Source organism: Diprion similis, chromosome 4, assembly GCF_021155765.1.
Source record: "Diprion similis isolate iyDipSimi1 chromosome 4, iyDipSimi1.1, whole genome shotgun sequence".
In the NCBI taxonomy this organism is placed as follows: Eukaryota; Metazoa; Arthropoda; class Insecta; order Hymenoptera; family Diprionidae; genus Diprion; species Diprion similis.
The window spans coordinates 21270409-21291248 of NC_060108.1; the positions used below are offsets into that span (position 1 = coordinate 21270409).

The following is a 20840-nucleotide window of genomic DNA, read 5'->3' on the forward strand; positions in this document are numbered from 1 at the left end:
GGTATATACTACGATATTATCGACCGTATCGACCAACTTAGTCGAACTTCTCAACTACGACGAGCTTCCAACTGTTTTTATACTCAAATCATAGACACGAATCTCAGCTATAGCTTGGATTAACCCTTTGAGTCATATTTTATTGTGCTGAGTCGACTTTTATAATAAAATAGTATTCTGTGCTTTTTGGACTCGCTGATTGGACTCTCTGTACTGAATTTTCAATATTTAATATTAGATTCGTAACTTGTGGCCCCAAGAACTTTTAATTTATGTTAAACGTGTATATGTGTAAAGGGGTAACTTTCTTGGAAATGAATTGTTCCTTCAATTTTTACGATTTTTTTCAGTCAATTTGCTTCTAACAATGTTAATTTACATTATATCGCAATAATTACCATCGAGTATTTAAAAAATATTAGTATACTGTCAGAAATAGCAAAAAATGGCTAAGGAATATGTTGAACCAAGGACCAAGAAAAAATCTTTCCTAAGTGAAAGCAAATGAAATTCATAAAAATTTTCTTCACTTCCAGTACTCTTTCTGACAGGCTAACCAATACCCTAACGACAACTTTGGCGCAACTGAGTAATTTCGTTGAAGAATGATCGTTCGTTTATCTCAACTGTCATATATTACTCGAAATTGGTAAATCAAAGTGAACTTAAAAAAAAAGTCGAATCTTCTCCAGCCGTATAAGAATTACAGTCTTACGTTCAATTATTTTACAACGTGATGGAATTTTCATTCTCCATACTTGCGTAAATTGATCAGTACTGGTCTGACCCTTAAGTGCCATTTCGTTCTGTGGGAGAATGAACATGAGAAAATAAGTATAAAGAATGTTAGTTTAAGTAACGAAATTCTGCGTCATATTAGCATTTTATTATTTAGACATCGCAACCTGGCTGGGCGAGCAATCTTGCGGTGAATTTTATATTACAAAACGTTGCACAAGCATTTAGAAGAATATGACTACGGATCTATTGCCACCTGTTTTTTTAGTTATTTGTCAACAGATCGGATATTAATCAAGGTTTACCTAAATTGACTTTGTTATATCGTTGTATCAATCAAACTTTGGAAAATAAGATACAGTGGTTGAGTTATTGATCAACTTTGGGAAGGAATCTCCAGGTTTACTCGTGGCAACTTTCTTCCGTTTATTTTTACTTTTCTTCTATCTTCTTTTCTTTGTTATTCGTACACATCCGTGCTTGATTTCTATCAAGTTCCCGGTCTTGCAAAGTGCAAACTCTGCGCTCTAGTGGTTGGTCAGTTTGATTTACGTCAGCACTTTTAGCGCAGGCTGATACTCTAACGGTAAATATTTTTCCCTGTACACCGGTGTTATCGGATCGACGATGCTCCTGGTGCGCAGGGTGGAGGGTAAACGAAGGTGGTTGGCGGGCACACGGGGCAGGTGAAAAGGAAGGGGAGATCGAGCGAAGATGAGAATGAGGATGAGAATTAGAATGAGAACGCGAAGGCAAGAGGGAAATCTCTTATAATTATGTTTGCATTCGCCTGGTGCTGTTGACAGATTTCATTTCCTTAAAATGTTTAATGTTTTAACGGTCTGCCAATATTAACACCGAGTAACTGACACACTTCGGGGGCATTTGCGTCCCAGTGGTTGCCGAGTTGAATTAGGATACGCGATGTATGCACGCTGCAATTCGCGCTGAATAACCGGAGGCAAAGCCGGCGCCCTGAATCGCGTGCAAGGCAAATATTGCATAAATTCGATAATTAGTCACGAAGCCAAGCCAATAGTGGTACAGCGACGTATTTTACGTCTCGTGAATCCTCGGCCAGAAACCAGAAGGACTTTAGAAATTCTTGAGTTGGTAGGTATGCGCAATTAAAGAATCGGATCGAGAACGAGAACTTTCACGATCCGTGAATCGCGAGTAATTAAAATTCCGTAATCTTAGTACGTAATTGCCTTTATACTAAATTATTTCGGAACGCCACCGAGTCTTTTGTGGTTTCTAGTGATTTACTGGGTCTCGCTGATGTTTTCAAAGTTTTTTTTTTTTTTTTTTTGACGTTTGTAGGATTCGGGCCGTCACGCCAATCTGCACGAAGGGTTTCGCCACGTTAGGCATGTGCTCACCAATCCGCTCAGAAGATAGTGATACGTCCTTTTTCCCAAGGCTACGTCTCTGACGTGGCTGACTACGATGTCCTTCGCCATATCGGTCGGGCAATCAAGGACCACGTATTTGTTGCTCCACCTGAAATTTGCAAAACCAATTAACAAGTGACATACTATTCCTATGATTACTGCAAAGACCTAACGTTCGTCACGGTTGTTATAAATGTTCATCTCCTTCCGCAATACCTACTCCGGGGACTAGATTTTCACCGTGTAATTTGGCCCGAATTTCACGTTTACCGTCGTGTAGTCGCGTTTTATGTGCAGATGGATGGATGTATAACATACATATACCTAATACGCGTATATGTATATACGTCTACCTACAAAGAAGGGAGGGACCTCGGTCGCAAACCTCGACGCGCGTTCTGGGTTCCGCGAAGCTCGAAAACCGCAAGAAACTTGTCTCTGGAGGATCCTGCGGTTCGGAGCGGGATCTACTTTGCAGTGAGCAACGTGGGGCACAAGGTGACAAGAGAACAAGGGGGACCAAAACTGGGGGACTGCGGGACGACCGCGGTCATCTACGAGTCCGCAGTACGTATTCTAAACTGTAATAAACCAGCCTGTGCAGCACTGTCCGAGAGATATACGTTATTAGCCGACTAGCCCTGGGGCAGCAACCCCCGTGGAAGTAGTCCCGGTGTACCGGACCGTGACAGATGCGACTGAAATTCTCACGAAACTGAAATACCGCAGCATCCACCGCCTCCCCTGATCCATCTTGCGAAATTCAGATACTTCGGGGGACGTTGCTCTCTGCGAATGAGGTTTGCACATCCGAGCACCACGGAGTCGGGAGACTTATAGATATGATTTTGCACTAGCTGAGAGGGATTTATTATTTTCAGAAAAGTCGAGCCAATAACCGTCGCGCGGTTATTGATTGTGTTTACTCCCTGAGAGTCTCTGTGTAAGATTGAAAGTAGAAAAAGTTCTTGGACGACGCGAGATTCTCTCGATACTCCGAGGAGAGTAATTGAGGTTTGATTTGAGAGTGAGGAATATCGACTGTAAGTACTTTTAAACCGAAGTGCAAGAACAAAGACGTCTACATGTATTTCGATAACTTTACACCCGAATCATGAATCTCAACGCGTTTCGCAATCCCAACAGATTTTTTTTATCGGTGTATACCGTTTTTTTTTTTTTTTTTTTTTTTTTTTTTTTCTAATTTACTGCTTTAAAGAAAAATATACGTATTCAGGCTTATGATTTTCTTGACGGATTCTCATTTACACTTTGCAATCAGTGCTTCACTTACCTACTCAATTCCTCGAGGCTTCGAAGAAAATCGATCGCCTCTGACATGTTCTGTATCCTCTTTACCGTTTCCACCTGGAAAGAATCGTTGCCTGGCCTCAATCCTTGGTATATTTGTTGCAGTCTCAGGAGACCTGAAAGAAGCATCGAATATTTCTCATAAGATCAACGACTTCTGGATTATAATTATGGACTTGGTTTATTGTTATCGTTCTTTCTTGCGAGAGTAACCGTAACGCTTTTCATTCAATCTGTCCATTTTCGAGTTTTACGATTCGGGAAAGGCAAATTGCGAAGGCAATTACCCGTATTGAATTCCAAGCGAATACCCCGTTCGCAAATAAAGCGAATGGTTAATGCTTGTAATGGGTTTTCAATTTTTATTACGTTCGTTAGTGCTGAACTTTTGCATCCTTAGCCATCCAGGCACGAGAGAACAGATTTAAAACTCGAAATTATTGCCGAATATCGATTGTTCAAAGAGAAAATGATTCGAATTCGTTCGGGTTTTCATCACTTCTGCTTGCAAAGTGGTTGAAAATGGATCATCACTCCGTGATGCTCTCGGATATCTATGGGAAAAACTAAAAGCTACGCACTGACTGAAGTGAGGGTTGATGGAAATGAAACGGTGAAAATATTTCAGTCTGATTGATGAAAGCGGGAGGCTGAGCTGTATAATCAAACCGGTGGGGTCGTTGAAGGTATTTTCATCCACGCTGCGAGTACAGCTACATAAACGTATCTATCGTCCAATTATTGATCCGTCGAATCGGAGGGTACTTTGTCGTGTTTGATTAAGGGATGGTTTTGCTACCGTTTTTATTCTCTTGCTACGTAAAAAGCTTAAGACTATACACAGTGCAAAGAGGTAGTCGCTCATGTAAGTTTCGCAAGCGTGACAAGTCACTCAAGTACCTGATATTTTAATAACAATTCGACACTTTTGAACCTTCCGAACCCCCGATTTATGATTTATGACTTCCTTCACTTTTTGATACGACGATCTCAAGTCTAGAAGTGAGCGAAATTCTCCGAATCCTTCATTTGTAACACTTTGAGTCGCAGTTCTGGCTCCGGTTCAACTGAGAATTCAAGTATGTTTAACATGGACTTGAAACACACGTGAAACGTGAATCCGTCAAAGTGACCTATTCAAACAAAGTCCGCATCCCTGTCAAGTCCATCTCTCAGGCCGGGTCTACCCGTAGAGCAGCGATTCACCGATGTGAAATATGCGGGGTGAGTGCTGGGGGTTATTCCCTTAAAAATTTATATCTTAAAAACCCGTAATCCATTTTTAACGAGCGATGGCCGGATCGTGTATTAAACAGGATTGATAGGGCGACGCAAGAAAAAATCACCAGCCCAATTTTTTCTGCTTTTATTCCGATAAAGTTCCCTCGTGTACGGAATCAGAAGAATGTCATCGAAAGTTTCTCTTCGCGATTTAAATCACATATTATTACCAGCTGTGTATTTATTTTTGCGCACATATACATATAAGCAAGTCCGTGGCCTCCACTTCGGCCGTTGTTAAACTTGCAGCCCGATTCGCTCGTCCGGTTCTATTTTCCAAAAATGAAACGAATCAAAATCCGGTACAACCCTCGCATGCTTCAGCCGAGGGAGGCACTGCTGTAGCTACGGTGGGCAGGAAATCGGGTCGTACTGAAAGCCGAGGACCCATTACACCGCAAAGCGTAGGCACACTGCTTTAATTAAACGGTGTTGAACGAGCCTGATTTATTGAAAGCGCCATTTGGTAGTATCAAATCTAGAAACGCCCTCAAATCCCCTCAGAATCTATGGTGCTCCATGAAACTCTCACGTATCGGCTTTACGCGGTCATTAGACCTCAGAAACTACGGGGAACAACATATTTTATCTGAAGTAAAAATCTAAAATTTTATACACAGATTTTTAGTATATAATCTCCACTAAAAACAATTAGAATCTTAGAGAATTCCAACTTCGATATAATAAGCTCAATTTCATTAGGGGTCCAAGTTTAGTTGAAATTATTATTATTTTTTGAATAATAGTAACTCCTACCGTCTTACATTATTAATAAATACATATCAATTATTGTTTAAAATTACAAACGGCGGTAATATACGAACTAAATATTTCTTCACCGAGAAATTTATGGTAAACATTGTTATTGACCTCTCGACGAAGATTTAAATTGACTTGATGGTATAAAACTACTCAGAGTCGAAAAACGCGAGCGAGTCACACGTACGTGTGCCATTTGATTACGTTCGCCACTCGATCGTCTGAACGCTTATTACTGCTGGGAATGTGCAGGTACATATTCTCCTCACGCGTAGCGATGCTCAGGGGAATTATTCGGAATTTCTGAGGTATCGGGGCAGTTAAGAATTTCGTTAAAATTTTCACCGTCAGTTATACGTCCACGTGGATTTATGCCTATACATGTAGACACACTCATATACACAAAACGTCGTCCTTCTTCCATCAATATTCAGTTCGCATTCGTCCGAGCACTTCTCCTTCCGCGCTCTTGCCGCTTCGTTCTTTTCGTGAGATCTTTATTCGGGTGATTCTCACTTGAACACCCCCCCCCCCCCCCCCTCCCCAGTCAGCATCCAGGTTCCCGTTACCTCAGGATGAATTCGCTAGAACAGAAATAAGCCTAGAACTCGCTTAGCAATTTTTACTCTATTCCATTCGCTTATTTCCAAGTATAATGTCAGGCGATATGTTAGCAATAAGGAGGGTGCGACACGAGGTCTCGACTCGGGTAGGCTGCTGGGTGGATGGGGAAAATGGATTTCTGCAGGCTACCGCTTTTCCGGATGGCCTCCAGCCCTAAACAGTTACCGCAGTAAAAGACACAGGGTAATAAAACAACTGCAGGGCTGTGTTTTGCCATCGGGAAATTGCGAGTATCTAACCCTGGCATTATACCTATGCTGTTACGCCAGTCGATGATACAGGATGGTTCTCTAAGGTTGTGGCCAGAATCCTCGTACTTTTCTGATCGTCTAACAATTTTTTTTCTTTATTCTCATTAAATGTGGTGTACCTAGTCGTGCCATTCATTCGGAATCATTTCATTCCATTGCGGTGACAGCTTGTCACGCGGCTTCAAACCGACGCAATTCGATCTTTTCGATGCTCATTTCATGACCGGATGAAGTATTCAATCATCGGTGCACGTCGCCTTTTGACTTGCCTACACGAGTACAGCCAACCTCCGGTTTTGTAAAATCATCTTTATTATCGATCATGCAGATCGATACATTATTGACCGAGCCGATGTACTTATAAAGAGAACAACTTCAGTCATGTCTTGCGAATGTATAATAACTAGCATGAAATGAAGATTTAAATATTTGAAGTCTTCATATTATACGTGAATTTATACGGGTAGCATGATTGTGCATTGATAACTTGAGTGATTCTTACAATCACTCTTATATTGTTAGCCCTTTGCAATTGTTACTATTATTATTACTACTAACATTATTATTAATGTTCTTATCCTGGTATATCAGTATTATTACAGGCTTGCAAAAGGGTGCAAGTTACGATACGATCGTATATATATATATGTACACATATATAGGTGGGTAACTCTGGCAGAGCCTGGGACTCTCCGAGAGTTACGACAAAGGAAGGTTACCGGAGATGGCTACCCGCGGTACTATACCAACATGTACACAGAACCCTGAAATATTAAACTGGTAATGGAATGCCCCGTACGATACAGGGGGATCCCCTCTCAAAATATCCGTCCAACTAAAAAGGGGAAACAGAAAGTAGGAAAAAAAATCCTCACTACAAACACAACCAGGATTGCGAAACAGCATCCGAAGCAGGATTCATTTTCTCCAGGCTGATCAATCTTGTCTCGAAAATGAGATTTATCTACGTACATTTAATTTATGGAAAAATTTGATGACCAGAAAAAATTTCAGACCATCAATATTATACTTAGCTGACCCATTGTCGAAACTCGTGCATCTCAAGTTGGGAAAACTGTAAATTCGGGAAGAACGCCTCTTGGTTTCGAAAAATTATGATTTCTTAGGCTGAAATTGTTTGAAAATATTTTTTCGTCCATACCGAGATACCAAATTCGGCTATTTCGAACGAGAATAATTAAGGACAGAATAAGTTATAAACTTTTATTACGACTCTCTGCTGTTCAGATTTCACTGAAAAACTTGCCACCGATGCACCTGTGACTTCGATACACCGCGTAGTAATGTAGTCCCCGTTTTGTCAATGGGAGTGATAACGACGTTGGAAGTTTTCAGCGAGAGGTGAAAAATAGAGAAAAAATAATGCCAAAGGGAAAAGTGGGCAGGCTGTTATTCTCGGAAAGTACGTACAGACTGGAACGCGGGGTGTTGCGCTCCAGCGTCAGTGAATCACCCCTCGTGTCGTTGAGGGTCGATGCGTCTGTGGTTACACTTCAGTGACATTTAATTCGTGCCCCGCGTGCTGCAAACATTCCTATGTCCGAGCGTGTCACCAAAACACGGTGCTAATTAGTGGGACTGTTCGTTGTCCGTTTTCCCCGCTGTTTCCCTTCATCCCGCAACGACGTTTGCACAGCGCACCGCATCAAAACCAATAATAGATAATAGATGCAGGTGTGATAATATGACGGGTATATATTTTTTCGGGGAAATTTTTCAAATGACAAAAACAATAAACTTTTCGCTTATTATTTGTACGCCTGTGAGACAGCGATTCTTTTTTTTTTTTTCGCCCCGTAATAAATGATAAATTGTCTGTGTTGAGTGAATAAGTGTTTTTCCCCTCTTTTTCGTTTTTCACTTCCACTTAATTCGAGGGCGCGAGTTTGCGGAATATCATTCAAGTTTATCAGAATATAAAGGAAAAGAAATAATTCTCAAGGTTCCAAGTCACCGCCACGCCGGAGGTGGTGGGCACATTCTTACCAAACTACCTGCCTACCTGCCTCGCCAATTGTGATACCGCTGTAACCTTCTTCATCCTTCACGCCTGTAGCACCAGCCTCTGGCATGGTCGCAACTTTGTTGTAAATTGATATTAATTTTCAGGTCGTATATCATCCCCGGGCGGCGGTACGTTCAGATCCCGCCTTTTCAGCCCCCCTCCCCTCCCCCCCTCCCCCCCGTCATCTCTCTCCCCTTACGGACCATTTTCACCGTTACTCCCGATCTCCTTGCACCCGCGCCACACTGACGACACTTATTTGATCGTTAGGAATATTTAACTCGAGGTTGAAAAGTAACGCGACATCGAGCCAACTTTGGCTTATTACTTTCTTAAGCTAGCTAAGCATTATACCGCCATAAGTACTCTGCGGATCTTCAAGGGTGTATAAATTTTAATTCGAGTCGGGAAAAATTTTACCTCGCTTTCAGATAACTCGAACAAACTGCTCGCGACCTCTTACGGCATCGTGGCGTTCTTGCAAATTTTATTCAACTAATCTACTGCAACATCTCAAGTAACATATCCGACACACTCGGCTGATACTTAGCTCGGTCTAATACGGTTGCATAATTTCCTGTTTCTACACACCCCTCTGTTTCGAGGGTTGTAAACAATTCCCTGTTCCGCCCTTGGCTCGAGTCTCGTAAGAAGGGGACTGCGGTTTCTCGGTCTAGTGCCTGGAACCCCATAACCATACTAACGCATCGCTACGTAAAGATATTCAACATTATACGCATCAAGACCTGGCAAAGCGGGAGGTTTTTACTGTGCAGTCCTCGATTCCAGCAGTTCATTATTAACGCCCGTTTACAATTTTCACGGTCGGCCCTTTCATTTCATCTGTAACAGAGCATCGAAAGTATAGCGCGAAGTATTCTAAAGCGAGTTGGTACTCATATACCCTGATCGAGACGAGCGTCAGTTTTTGTAAAAGCCGTTCTACCGTGGATTATGATTATTTGTTTTATTTTTGATTCGTTTTTTTCATCTGACGTTGAATATTAGGTAGGATCTTTGAAGTTGCGGGTTAGATTTTAATTTGATTGCGTCGCAAATCGGGGTTCTTACAAGTGAAAGAAGGGGAAATTGGGAAAAGTCACTTTTTACTTTTTACATTTATCCCCGAGCCTAGCCGTGCCGTGTAGTTGCCGATGAATCGATATCAGGTAACCATTAGACAGGAGAAAATAAGGGTGAAAGGCAAAGAGAGAGAAAGAGATGAGTAGGAACTGGAGAGGAAAAATGAAAGTTACAGTCCGGCTTTGTCGCGGTCTAGGGATTAGACCTTAGCGAAGCGAAACTGACCTTATTTGCTTGGTGACCCAGCCCCGGGGCTGCCGGTGAGAACAAGAGACAAGGGTTGGACTGATTAGCGCGACTGTCCCGGTGTTCCCTCCGGGCAATTCGGAATTCTCTGACTCCTCGTAGCCGTTCCTTCATGGAAGTCTTATCAGTCTGTCTAAGACGGGATATTAGCTCGGTGAGACAAAAGACTTGAGAAATTTCCTACTTTCTTGCGCCCCCTCATTTCTCACCCTCAGGGATTTTCTTTTTTTTTTCTTGCTTTTTCAAGTTTATTTTTTAGCGTTACTTTTTTCTTTTTCTCTTTCATTCTCTCCCACAGTATACACGTTCCCCCATCGCGGTCGTGACGAAAGATTGAAATCTGTCTTCTTTTCCCTTCCCGCTTCAATAAAGATCACGTGACACCTCGGTGTAGCGTCAACGATATCTGCCAAATAAAAAACTCCTCCGTCCTACTTCGCTCCCCGTTCATCCCCGCAGCATTCAACATCTTCCGTAAATTAAAGGGAGTCGACCGCATTTGAATTTGAAAATTTTTCACTGCCATGTTTGAGAAGGGGGAGGGGGAGGATCGCGTTTCACCAAGTTATACTCTTATATACGAGCAAACTTCCGCAGCTGATTTATGAAGTCACCAAATTATAATTTGGCAAAGAATTACACAGGGAAATTCGCCATCTACCCAATGAAAATTTTACAGTCTTCTCTCTCTCTCTCTCTCTCTCTCTCTCATTCAGTTAATATCTTGTACATCGTACCGAACTGCGCTGCAACCGAATGAAATACGCGGGGGTGGATCCTGACGCGCGACGACAACCGGTGATAAACTGGTTGTCCATGGAAGTTGGGACCTGAAACGCGGAAAGCTCGGAGAACGCATTACGTAGAAGAACCGGGCGAGGGACCTGAGGCACGGGGGTTCTATCGTGCGGCTGCCGAGGACGGCAAAGACGCACCTGCTTCCCTACTCTCTGGTTATGAACACCCTTATCACTAGACCCCTTTAGACCTCCCTGCAAGGTCCCTCCCGCCTCACGGTAGACAGAGATCGATCATTCCTTGCAGCCTGTTGTCATATATATTCGGTTATACCAAGAGATATCTCAAAGCATCGGGGGATCCCGTCGTAAACATCTTGTGATATGTACGTATTCTCGAGCGATATTACATTTTTAAAGCATCGGGATTGCTTCCGGATGTTATCCTATTCGGATACGTCATCATCATCATCATCATCATCATCATCATCATCATCATATGCAGAGATCGCACTTTTGGTAATTTACATGCATCGCGTATCAATTAAAGCGGCTCGTTTTCGGCCCGACCAGTGATTAACGTCAAGTAGCTTGCTTATATTTCAGGGATATCAAACACGGCGAAATTTCACTGCGCAAAGTCCGAGAAGGGGTGAAATTTGAGATTTGATTTTCAAAGGACGCTTAAGACAAATGACCGGCGTGTACGCTCGTTTGTTACACTGCTATTACCCGCCAACGCAACGCTTCAAGGTGTGATCTTTCAATAAGAGAGCGCCATCACTCGAGGCGGGTCCACCCGTATTTCGGTATTCGAGCACCCTCATCGACTCGTTGAATTTTCCTTCGCCATTCTCCATCCAGGTTCCTCCAATTGTCGTCCAGCAGACGGTAGTATTTTCTGTCCAACAATTTAACATAATGGAAATCCAACGAGCTCTGAGACACTCCTATTCACGTTTGTTTGTCACGACAAAATGCCTCGATGCACGTATACCAACGACGTTCCGAATCGTCTTGAGGCATAGACAACATTATTTTCAGGTTCTCTAGCGGTTCTTGAAAACTCGAAATGACCCTCTGAGGTCTCCCAGACTATCTGCCAGGCACAACGGACCAGAATCATCACCCTTGTGCTCGACGGCACGACGTCGTTGCTGCAGGTATATACTACTCGGAGAACGGATGTAGGTCAGGCTGAGAGTGGGGTAGGCAACATCGTGGTGGCGTATGCTATGTGTCAATTTGAGCGTAACACTGGAGTAATTAGATGACCGCGTTCTCCCAGCTTCGTCAAGGGTTCAGGGGGAGATATATTTAATGATTTAGTGATATCGCATGGCTTATATTATCGACCAGAGTGTCACGTGAATCTGGGTCACTCAGTTCATATAAGTCTGTCATCGTCGAGTAACAGCTGTTTATGAACATTCGTCTTGGACACGTTGCTCAAGTGTACGAAACAGAGCCAGACAAATAATCAACTTCGCGCAGAAATTGCGCTGTCAGTTATATTCATGATGTCTTGTCTGCGACTTAAACCTATCACTTGACAGTGTTGATAACGAACCGTTAATTAACAGCTGGGAAAAAACTGTCTCAGACGCTCGATTGATTGTCAGATCGACACGAGCTGATCTTTGGGAGAAACCCAGTTGCGTAACTCGACTAGAGAACACAAAGCCTTGGTACTTGTCGACAAATGTTTCGAAGTCTCGTGTAAGGATCTTGCGACGAGCTTATAGTCACGTCACGTGTGCAGATGAACATACGCAGAAGCGTTCATTAAGGAAAGCAATGCTGCTCACAGTTTCGAGAGGGTTTCAGGGTGTTCACGCGTACGCGGAATAAATATTAGAGTTAAGCTTCAGACGACTATGAAGTCCGACAATTGTAATTAAAGGTTCGTAGGCATTTTGAAAGAGTTCGAGTCAATTATACAAGTACTAGTTACACCATATGTTATATATTTAATACGGTGTTTGGAAGTTACCCTTTTTTATTATTACTAAGATGAAGTTATGAATAAGTAATAGTTAAAGTTGGAATATAGTAATTTAACGAGAGTTCACGTTTATAGTGTATGAACTACCGGAGTCTAAGATCCTTATAGACACGACGGTGCTACCGCGTAGATCGTGTTAAGAACTGAAGTTAGATTTTTTGAATATTTCGCTCGTGGGTGCAAATGTGATTTAACAGTAGACGACGGAAGTGATTTCTGATTGGTGTAAGGATTCCGAATTTTAGGAGAGTGGGAAAGGATCAGGTAAAATTTGTCCACAATCGCTTATCTACACCGCGACCTTTTACGTTGTTTACGGATTCTGCACCTCGCACGTTCAACGCCTCGTATTTCGCGACTTGAAAATATTCTACACCTACAGTTTGCTGCTTAGAATTAACGCGGCACTAACTCCTGCGATGCAGTGGGATGGGCGGAATTCGTCCTTTCGAATGTACAGCGGAGCGGGAAAGGTATGTCGCAAATATGCCGACCGGGAGAGCCACGTCGGCGCTGCGCCCGTTCATCGGATAATTGAATTGAAATTGAAATACTCTGGGTCCTAATCGTAAGTTGGGGTGGTAAATACGCGCGGATTATATCTCGGCGTGATGACAGAACGGCTGTAGGCAATCAGGGTGGCGATTTAATTAGGGACAACATCGACCTGGCTAAGTACGTCTAGAGTATAACCGGGTATTGTTTAGCGTTTAACAAGGCTTCATAGTGTGAGTAAGGAGGCTCCCAAGCGCCTCGATCGATCCCCGCAAGTTGTCGCGGAAGTTTCGACACCAAGTGCTCCTCAATCCGGACCCACGACCGTCCACCGTTGCGCGGAACCTTCGACAAGTTAATGGAGATCTTCTGATCTGCCAACTCACGTCAAGAAATCAATCCGAATATGTCGTGGATCTCTTCAGCTCTTGAACTGATTCTACTCAACGGCATAGCTATGAACGCTTGATTGAACCAAGACTCAATAAACTGGGTGAGGATTAATTGCATTCTCTGGAGGCAGCTCATCAAGGCCGGGACCTCGAGGGATAATGTCTAAGGTTTAAACTATCTCACCTCGAATGAAATAACGGATACAGACTATCATGTGTGCATTAATCCGTAGATCCGGTACCTTTTGGAATTCGAAAAAAGTAGTCGAGTATTCCGGTCACCACGGGTCGATTATGACTGATTGTGAGCGAGGAAAACGCGAAAGCTGCGGCTTTTTTGACGTACATATGAACGAATATCGCATCTTGAAATGTTCGGCACGTTCTTGAAGAAAAATTACCGCTCCGAAATCTTGTGCTGTACACGTGTCCGAAGTGATTCGGGAAACGTGAAATTGGGTGAATTTGTCACTGCGCAGCATCGACGTCTTGATCTATCGATTAAGTCTCAGTCGGTGCAGTTATATTCACCGTGAAAAATTTGTCGGTTTTAATCGGAGAGCGTATAAATGAGGGGAAGATTTTCTCATTTTACGTAACCATAAACGGGTTGCCTTCGAAATGAGGAATAGTGTTTACGGTGTGTACGTGGAGCGGATTTGACCTCTCGAATCTCATACGGTTGGTGAAAAACATTCGGTAGAATTGAATTAAAGTGAAAGCAACCCTATTTCCTATCCACTCTCCCCCTGCGGGAATAAAGTTTAGAGAATTCGTACAACCCGTCGTTTAGCCGCGAGAAAATAGGAGGCTTTCCGAGAGTGTTGATTAAAGTGGAGCTTCGACTTTCCTCGTGGGTTTTCCAACCATCACGGTATTTCACACTCGTCGATTTTGATAATTTAATGTGCATTTTTGGATCGGAAATGACGGTCTAAGTTTTCTGTAGAGCCATTTGTATATTCGAGTAACTTTCGTGTGAAATATAACTGGTCTGTTGTTCTTTTCGAGGGCTTAAGCGGCAGCATACGTTCAAAGGGCTTGTTTTAATCAATCGAGTGAATGGCTCTTTCGTTAATGGGGAGTTAATTCGCGCGAGGGGGGAAGAATAATGCTCTCTATTTCTCTGCCCGAAAAACGTGGGTTAAAATCTGTGAACGTAAAAATAGCCGCGAATCCGAAACATCATTTGCTCACTTTACTCCTTGAGAATAAAGTGATCTCGAAAATGTTCATCATTAGCAACAGAGCTCTTTTATTTAAATTCCAAATTAGTGGTAAAAAATACTGAGAATATGGGGAAAAAACGTACACATATCACCCAAAACCTCAAACTTTTATAGCTCCAAGGACGACTTCGCCGTGACACTCTTACAATATTTATGTTTAAATAGCTACTGAATTATTATGCCTTGGAGAGTGAAAAGGGTGAGATTACCTGCAGATGCATTTTTATGTTTTTTATTCTAATTTTATTTCTTATTATTCCCATTCCATCGGATTTCAAAGCGTCCGGAGAAACATCCCTGAAGTCCGTGGTTCCTGAGTCCAGTCACGCCCGACCGCAAATTGAAATTCTTGTTTCGCACGGCATTTATCATGTGGTTCTAGCGTGGTCGATCTTCGGGGTTGTTTGGCTTAGCCCCGGGATCTTGGTTGGCGAGGGTGTCGAGGTCTAAGGGGCAAACATTAATTTACCAGGCATACTTACCGGGCGAAAACCAGACGGAGCTGAGTCTCACTGATCCATGCGCTGGAACAGCGATAGTTCGCAACTTCTAGCTAACTATTCGGTACATGGAGGACCGATTAATTAATTGAATCGAAAGCTTCTCACGTCAAGAATTTCGTAACAATGATGCTGCGGTACATCGGCTCTGATTCTTCTCTCATCGTCCGGCGGCTTATCGTCTTGAGCTGCGTTCACTTACCGGGTCGGTAACTTATCTAATAAGATAGCGAGTAACTGGTGACGAGGGTGTTTTTGATGTGGCGCCAAGTGACTATAAGACCTAAGACGAGTCAACACTTGCGGATTACCCCGATGCTCCTTCGACATTCCATTTGGCTTCTCTTTAGTCTGGCTTCCGTTTCGTCCCACATTACGCTACATAAATTTATAGGTATGTAAGCCTCTCATACAGTCGGTACGTACCCCAATTGACCCAACCAACCCTCGATCAAACATAGCCACTGAGGCGTATGGACTAAGCTTGATTGGATTAGGGCTAGATTCCGTTGAGCGCTACGTCACCCAGATCTGTCGACGTAAGTTTCTTTTTGTGAGAAGTGTGCTACGAAGTTCGAATACTTTGATCGGTTCCAGATGGTCAGTTAAACAATGCATTTTTCGCGTCTTGAGGGTCTTGAAATATTGCCATCGCGATAAGATTTCGTCATGATTATCGTGACAGCAACAAAACTGCACTAAATCCATTCGCAGGTATATAGAGAATCAAGGTCCAATAGCGTCAACACTTGAGATATGAAATCTTTGGTCAATGCAAATATCAACAGGCGCACACTAGGGTGGTTAAAAAAAAGTTATTTTTTGCCCATAATCCCTCAAATGTTTTTCGTCTGAAAAGTACCGATTTCCTTTGGTTTGGTAAAAATTCATAGTTTTCAGATGACTGTGATGTGCGTTCTATTTACGATAGCTACACCTTGTTACGGAGCTTTGTTTGGAAAGTTTCAAGAATCAGCTTCAAACGGCTATACATAAATTCCGAAAATTTTCACAGTTTACGAGTATTGTAACTTTTAACAAAAAAGGAAATTTCTCCATGTCTTTTTCCCCATTTCCCAGCCTTGAGCTAAAAAGCTCATCTTTTGGCAGGATTTTTTTGCTATCTAGCACAAACGTTTGATGGGATAAGAGCGAAAAAAAAAATTTCAACCACCCTAATGCACACCTACTTCCATACAAACATGCAAAGCGATGTGAGATCGACTTTTCGAAATTCCCAATTCCTCTGGTCGTGGAGCTGAGCTGTATACAGAGCGGTAGAAAACGCTCGGGCAATGAAAAACTGTGAGAATTGTATTTGACAACTCACGACATTGTGAAATTTACCGAATGTAAATTAATTCAGGCGTGAGGATAACAACGCACTGTATGAACGGTTGAAAAAACAGTTCATTCAAGTCTAGTTGTGAGGTCTCGTGTATATCTGATATACGTCGCCAGCACATGTTCCAGTATTTGAAAACGCAATTTGAATTATCATACCCCGTTCTGTCAGCTGTAGTCGACGCTTTGTTTCATTTTTAACGTTTGCTCTCAAGTCGAGAATGTACTTCTATCGGACCTGCATCGCAAAGTTATATAATGCATTTTTCAAGCAAAGCGAAGCAGGGCGCTTCCCTTGTACTTGTGCTTCGCCTTCTTCTCATCAACCTTATTCTTACACCATGCACAGAAAAAATGCGCGTTGAAGTGGCAAAAACCAGTCTAACCTGACACACCTTTTCCAGTTTTAGCGCCATCCAATCTTTTCACTCATCATCGACCGAGTGCACAAGACTGTTGGAAACAACGTTGTTACCCAAAGGTTTATGGACAACCTGGTATAGCATAGTAGGATTGGATGAACGCGGTCTGGCGTTACGTCGAAATGCGGAAAACGGCATCACCTTGAACACATCTAAGAAACGAGAAGGGATGTGAAAGGATACGGAGTGTGGAAAAAAAATATGACGCGAACGTGCGGGTGGAATTTTTGTGAATGTTTTCTTTATTCTCTTCATAGAGATAAATAATACAACTAGAGGGTTCTATTTAAAGCTCTGCAAACGCTTTTCTCAGTAATTTTTTTCTGCTCGGTTTTCATTCGGCACCGTCTGACCGTTCACGAGTGAGAACATAATTGCGTTACTGAAATCAGCGTCACTGGATTAAACGTACAGCGACAAAAGACAAAATAAATAAATTCTACATACAGGTACTTAGAATAGCAAACTATAAAAAATAATTTAACCATAGGTTACCAATGACATTCTTATGCGATAGCATCTATCCTATTTTATGGGATAACCTTCGAAATGGTTCGCTCACCTCCCTGTCTCCATTTTGCTGATAAATTTTTCTCAGCCCTAATAGTTTGACGTGAAAATATACAGGTTTCATCATGTTCTGAAGGCGGTTGAGAAAAAGTTAACTGCGCCTTGCCGCTGACGACGCGTTCTGTAATAACTGATAGCTATCTAAACTCGGTGTGCACGAATTTCGAATGTTCTGCGAGGCCGAGCTTCTGACATTCAATATCTACGCGCTTAATGCATATGTAAACCAAACAACTCAAATTTGATGCACCTTGATCTGCAAAGCATCACGCAAAGATTAAGCTTGAAGCACGTGAGATAATTTGCTTGGTTGTCTTTTCCTCGTGCAATTCCCGTTGTATCACTTCGAGACTCTTTCCTTCGGTCTCGGGAACGATTACATAGATGACCGCCCACATGATTGTCGTGAAACCAGCGAAGACCCAAAGGGGAACCTCTATGTCGTAGTTGTCCCAAAGAATCTACAAATGAGAGAGAAAGGCGAAGGTCGTAAACACCGGAGGACATAAACTCGAAGAATGCTGGCAGATTTTATTAATTATATAGCACACGTTCTCTTGCATATCTCAAGTGAAGAACTTTGATATGAAAATAACATTGCTTTGAATCGCTTATCCGATAATTATCAGATTTCTGGATCGGCATCCTCAAAGCATTGCTTCGGACGTGACCAGTATAACGTAACAGCAATCTCAGGCGACGAGTAAAAACCCAATAGATAATGGTAAAAACATAATAAAGATACTACTTACCTGAAATAGCTGGACAGTGACGACGCCCAAAATGGCGTAGTAGAGCGAGCATATCATCGCCGATAGAGCCTTGACGTTGTCGGGAAATACTTCTCCCTGATAAGCGTATGCCATTGAGTCTAGTCCGAGGGCATAGAATACAACGTATCCCACCATACAGACCAGTGGAATCCAGTTGAAGGAGTCAACCTGAACCCCGTACTCTTCGAGGGTGAAGTACAGAGCTATCGCCGCCAAGAAGAAGGCGGTGAACGGAGCTGAGATCAGTAGCAGAGTGCGTTTGCCGGTGAATTTGACGATGGAAACGCAGACCCAGCCTGCTACTACTAAACTAAGACCGGCACCAATCACGCTGAAGTTCGTCGAGATGCTGAGATGGGCTCGTTGGAATATCTCCGCCTGGTACGAAAGGACCGGTACGTTTCCAGAGAGCATCAGACCGCTGAAGCAGATCAAGCTGATCCTTAGAGCTTTTCTGTTACCTCGCCTCGAGACGATTTCACCCGCATTTTTCCAAATGTTTTGTCGCTTCATCTCGTCATCTCTGTAAACGTAACGTTTTATTTCCTCGAGTTCATCTTCGACGTTTTCCTTGACAAGTGACCACTTCAACACCATCTCTGCGTCGGTGATCCTCTTGTTTTTCACGAGATACATCGGCGATTCAGGCATCCATATGAATGTCAGGAGAAATATAATCGGCACTACGAGGCAAGTCAGAGCCAACGTCATCCGAGATACGTAGAGACCGATCGCGTAGACAACCAAGGTGCCAACATTTATCATAACAGCAATCGTCGTGCTCATCGGTCCTCTCATTTTCTTGTCGGCAACTTCACCGATGTAAATTGGCGTCACTGTCAACGTTATACCCGAACCGGTACCAGCTAAGAATCTGGCTAAGTAGAGCACCCAATGATTCGGTGCAAAGGCTATCAAAATCCACGCCAAAATTTTCGGCACTGCCGAGCACACCAGCGTCCATTTTCTCCCGATGGTTTCCATCAAATAGAACGCGACGAATGGTCCGACTGCTATCCCGACATGCAAAAATGCTATGATCCATGATATCTGACCGCTGGTAACCGATATATTCGAGTCTTCGGATTCGAGTTCCGGAATGGATGGCGTCGCCCATCCGTCTTGGAAACCATTGTCAAACATAACAAGTGTACCTGTCGCAAACGTGAGATTTTTATCAAATTTTTTTTTGCTCGTGACCGTGAAATGCAACTATTTTTCGTTTTTTGTAATATACTAAGCTTCATCATTGTAGACACTTATGAACTTATCTACGATAAATTGAAGAAGAAAAAGTGATTTATCGAAGTGCAAACCGGTGAAGGAGTTGCGTCGAAGAATGTCATACTTACATGTTATTGCGATCAACATCTGACGGAACACGAAATTACTGTTCATGGCTCCGGTACTTTCGAACTTGGGCACAGAAATAAAATTGGTTGGAAATCTATGGAATACCTTTCGTCGCGTTGCACAAATTTATGCATACGTCAAAATGGAACTCAACCCTGACCGATGGAAAAAGAATCTCAGACTGAAGTGGATCGCCTTAAAATATTCATATTGCGAGATGTAAAGTAAGCTTCGTGATTTTATAGGTAATCCGGTTAACTGATTACTGATTTAAGAGCAATCGTGATTTAACAATGTCAGTAACAATTCGATGAGATGCATGAATTTAAAACCACAAAGGTAACGGGAACGTTCCACTGAAAGACCACCGGTAATAGGCGGTGCTGAGCAAACCACTGTAGGTATATTAATGGATCACAAATGTTTGAATCACTGTTATTAAATCCTCTTTCCGAATAAACTGAAAACGCCTCACATCTCTAACCTTGGAACGACGTTTTAGCGGCTGACGCACGCCATGGTGCGTGGCAATCTGTCTTTCCGAGATCTATCTACCTCATTTAATCAATCAGCGTCTGTATAGACAAGTTAATATCGTTGATTGATCACAATTTCTATTTCTTATCGTTGGAGCAATGATCACATTCATTATATCACCGATAGTACCAGTGATGTTAAGAACGTGTCCATAGTTGATCGCTGTCTTCGATGGGCTTGGATCTAGTATCTGAATAACCTAATCCAACCTAGTCCAATCTATGGATCGACGGGGAACTTATGACCTACTAATAAGAGGACAATAAGTTTTCCCAACTGTCATGTTCTTCATACTGATTACTGCGGAGTAAAATAAAAAATTAGAATTTTCTGGAATTCTGTTGATATAATTTATAAATTACGTACCGTCAGCAGTAACCTCCTTCAGCGAGATCTTGTTGATCGAAATATTAATTTCCTGGACACGTAACGTAAATGCATTCCTTGTATCGAGTCAAATATTGGAAATTTTTAAAGGTGTCAGGAATCATTTCAGCATAGAAAGCATAAAAAGTAGCAGGATTGACATCGTGCGATGACAAAATGTGCGTACGTTTGGTTTTATCCTAAATGAATTTTCGCTGGTATTGGCCGTATTTAATCAAAATTTTCCCGATCAATTCACCATGAAGTGTTTTAACGTCGATATCGCCGCTGATGAACATTCGGAGCCTTTTTTCGCACTAAAAATTTCCCGTCTCCTTTGTCTTTGCCGAATAGAATTATACTTTGAGTTCAAAGTACTCCTGAACTAATATTGATCTCTAAAT

The 20840-nt window shown here is 42.4% G+C and overlaps 2 protein-coding genes across 5 annotated transcripts in view; both read right to left on the reverse strand.

Moving 5' to 3' along the window:
- The window catches only part of LOC124405557 (glutamate receptor 1), a 150206-nt gene that overhangs the window by 12654 nt on the left and 116712 nt on the right, over nucleotides 1-20840 (reverse strand). For both annotated transcript variants that reach the window (XM_046880570.1, XM_046880571.1), the window contains exons 5-6: nucleotides 3427-3559; nucleotides 2121-2241 (exon numbers count right to left, since the gene is read on the reverse strand). In XM_046880570.1, coding sequence (XP_046736526.1) covers nucleotides 2121-2241; nucleotides 3427-3559 — 254 coding nt within the window. The remainder of the gene's footprint in view (nucleotides 1-2120; nucleotides 2242-3426; nucleotides 3560-20840) is intronic.
- LOC124405558 (facilitated trehalose transporter Tret1-like) lies at nucleotides 17406-19750 on the reverse strand. Of its 3 annotated transcripts, XM_046880573.1 has the most exons (4): nucleotides 19533-19748; nucleotides 18160-19334; nucleotides 17658-17868; nucleotides 17505-17528 (listed from the first exon to the last, which is right to left on the reverse strand). In XM_046880573.1, exons 1-3 carry the CDS (start codon nucleotides 19576-19578, stop codon nucleotides 17674-17676), a joined length of 1416 nt encoding a protein of 471 aa, XP_046736529.1. In that variant the 5' UTR covers nucleotides 19579-19748; the 3' UTR covers nucleotides 17505-17528; nucleotides 17658-17673. The 3 variants fall into 3 exon arrangements, with proteins under 3 accessions (XP_046736530.1, XP_046736529.1, XP_046736528.1); XM_046880574.1 differs by lacking the exon at nucleotides 17658-17868 and having other exon boundaries at nucleotides 17406-17528; nucleotides 19533-19750; XM_046880572.1 differs by lacking the exon at nucleotides 17505-17528 and having other exon boundaries at nucleotides 17546-17868; nucleotides 19533-19747.

Excerpts from the sequence above, each read along its gene's own strand:
- LOC124405558 (XM_046880573.1), bottom strand. The coding sequence starts at position 19,578 with ATGAACAGTAATTTCGTGTTCCGTCAGATGTTGATCGCAATAACAT. Across the intron at positions 19,335-19,532 it reads GATGTTGATCGCAATAACAT|GTACACTTGTTATGTTTGAC; the intron begins GTAAGTATGACA and ends CGTTTGCGACAG. Across the intron at positions 17,869-18,159 it reads TCACTGTCCAGCTATTTCAG|ATTCTTTGGGACAACTACGA; the intron begins GTAAGTAGTATC and ends TCTCATTTGTAG.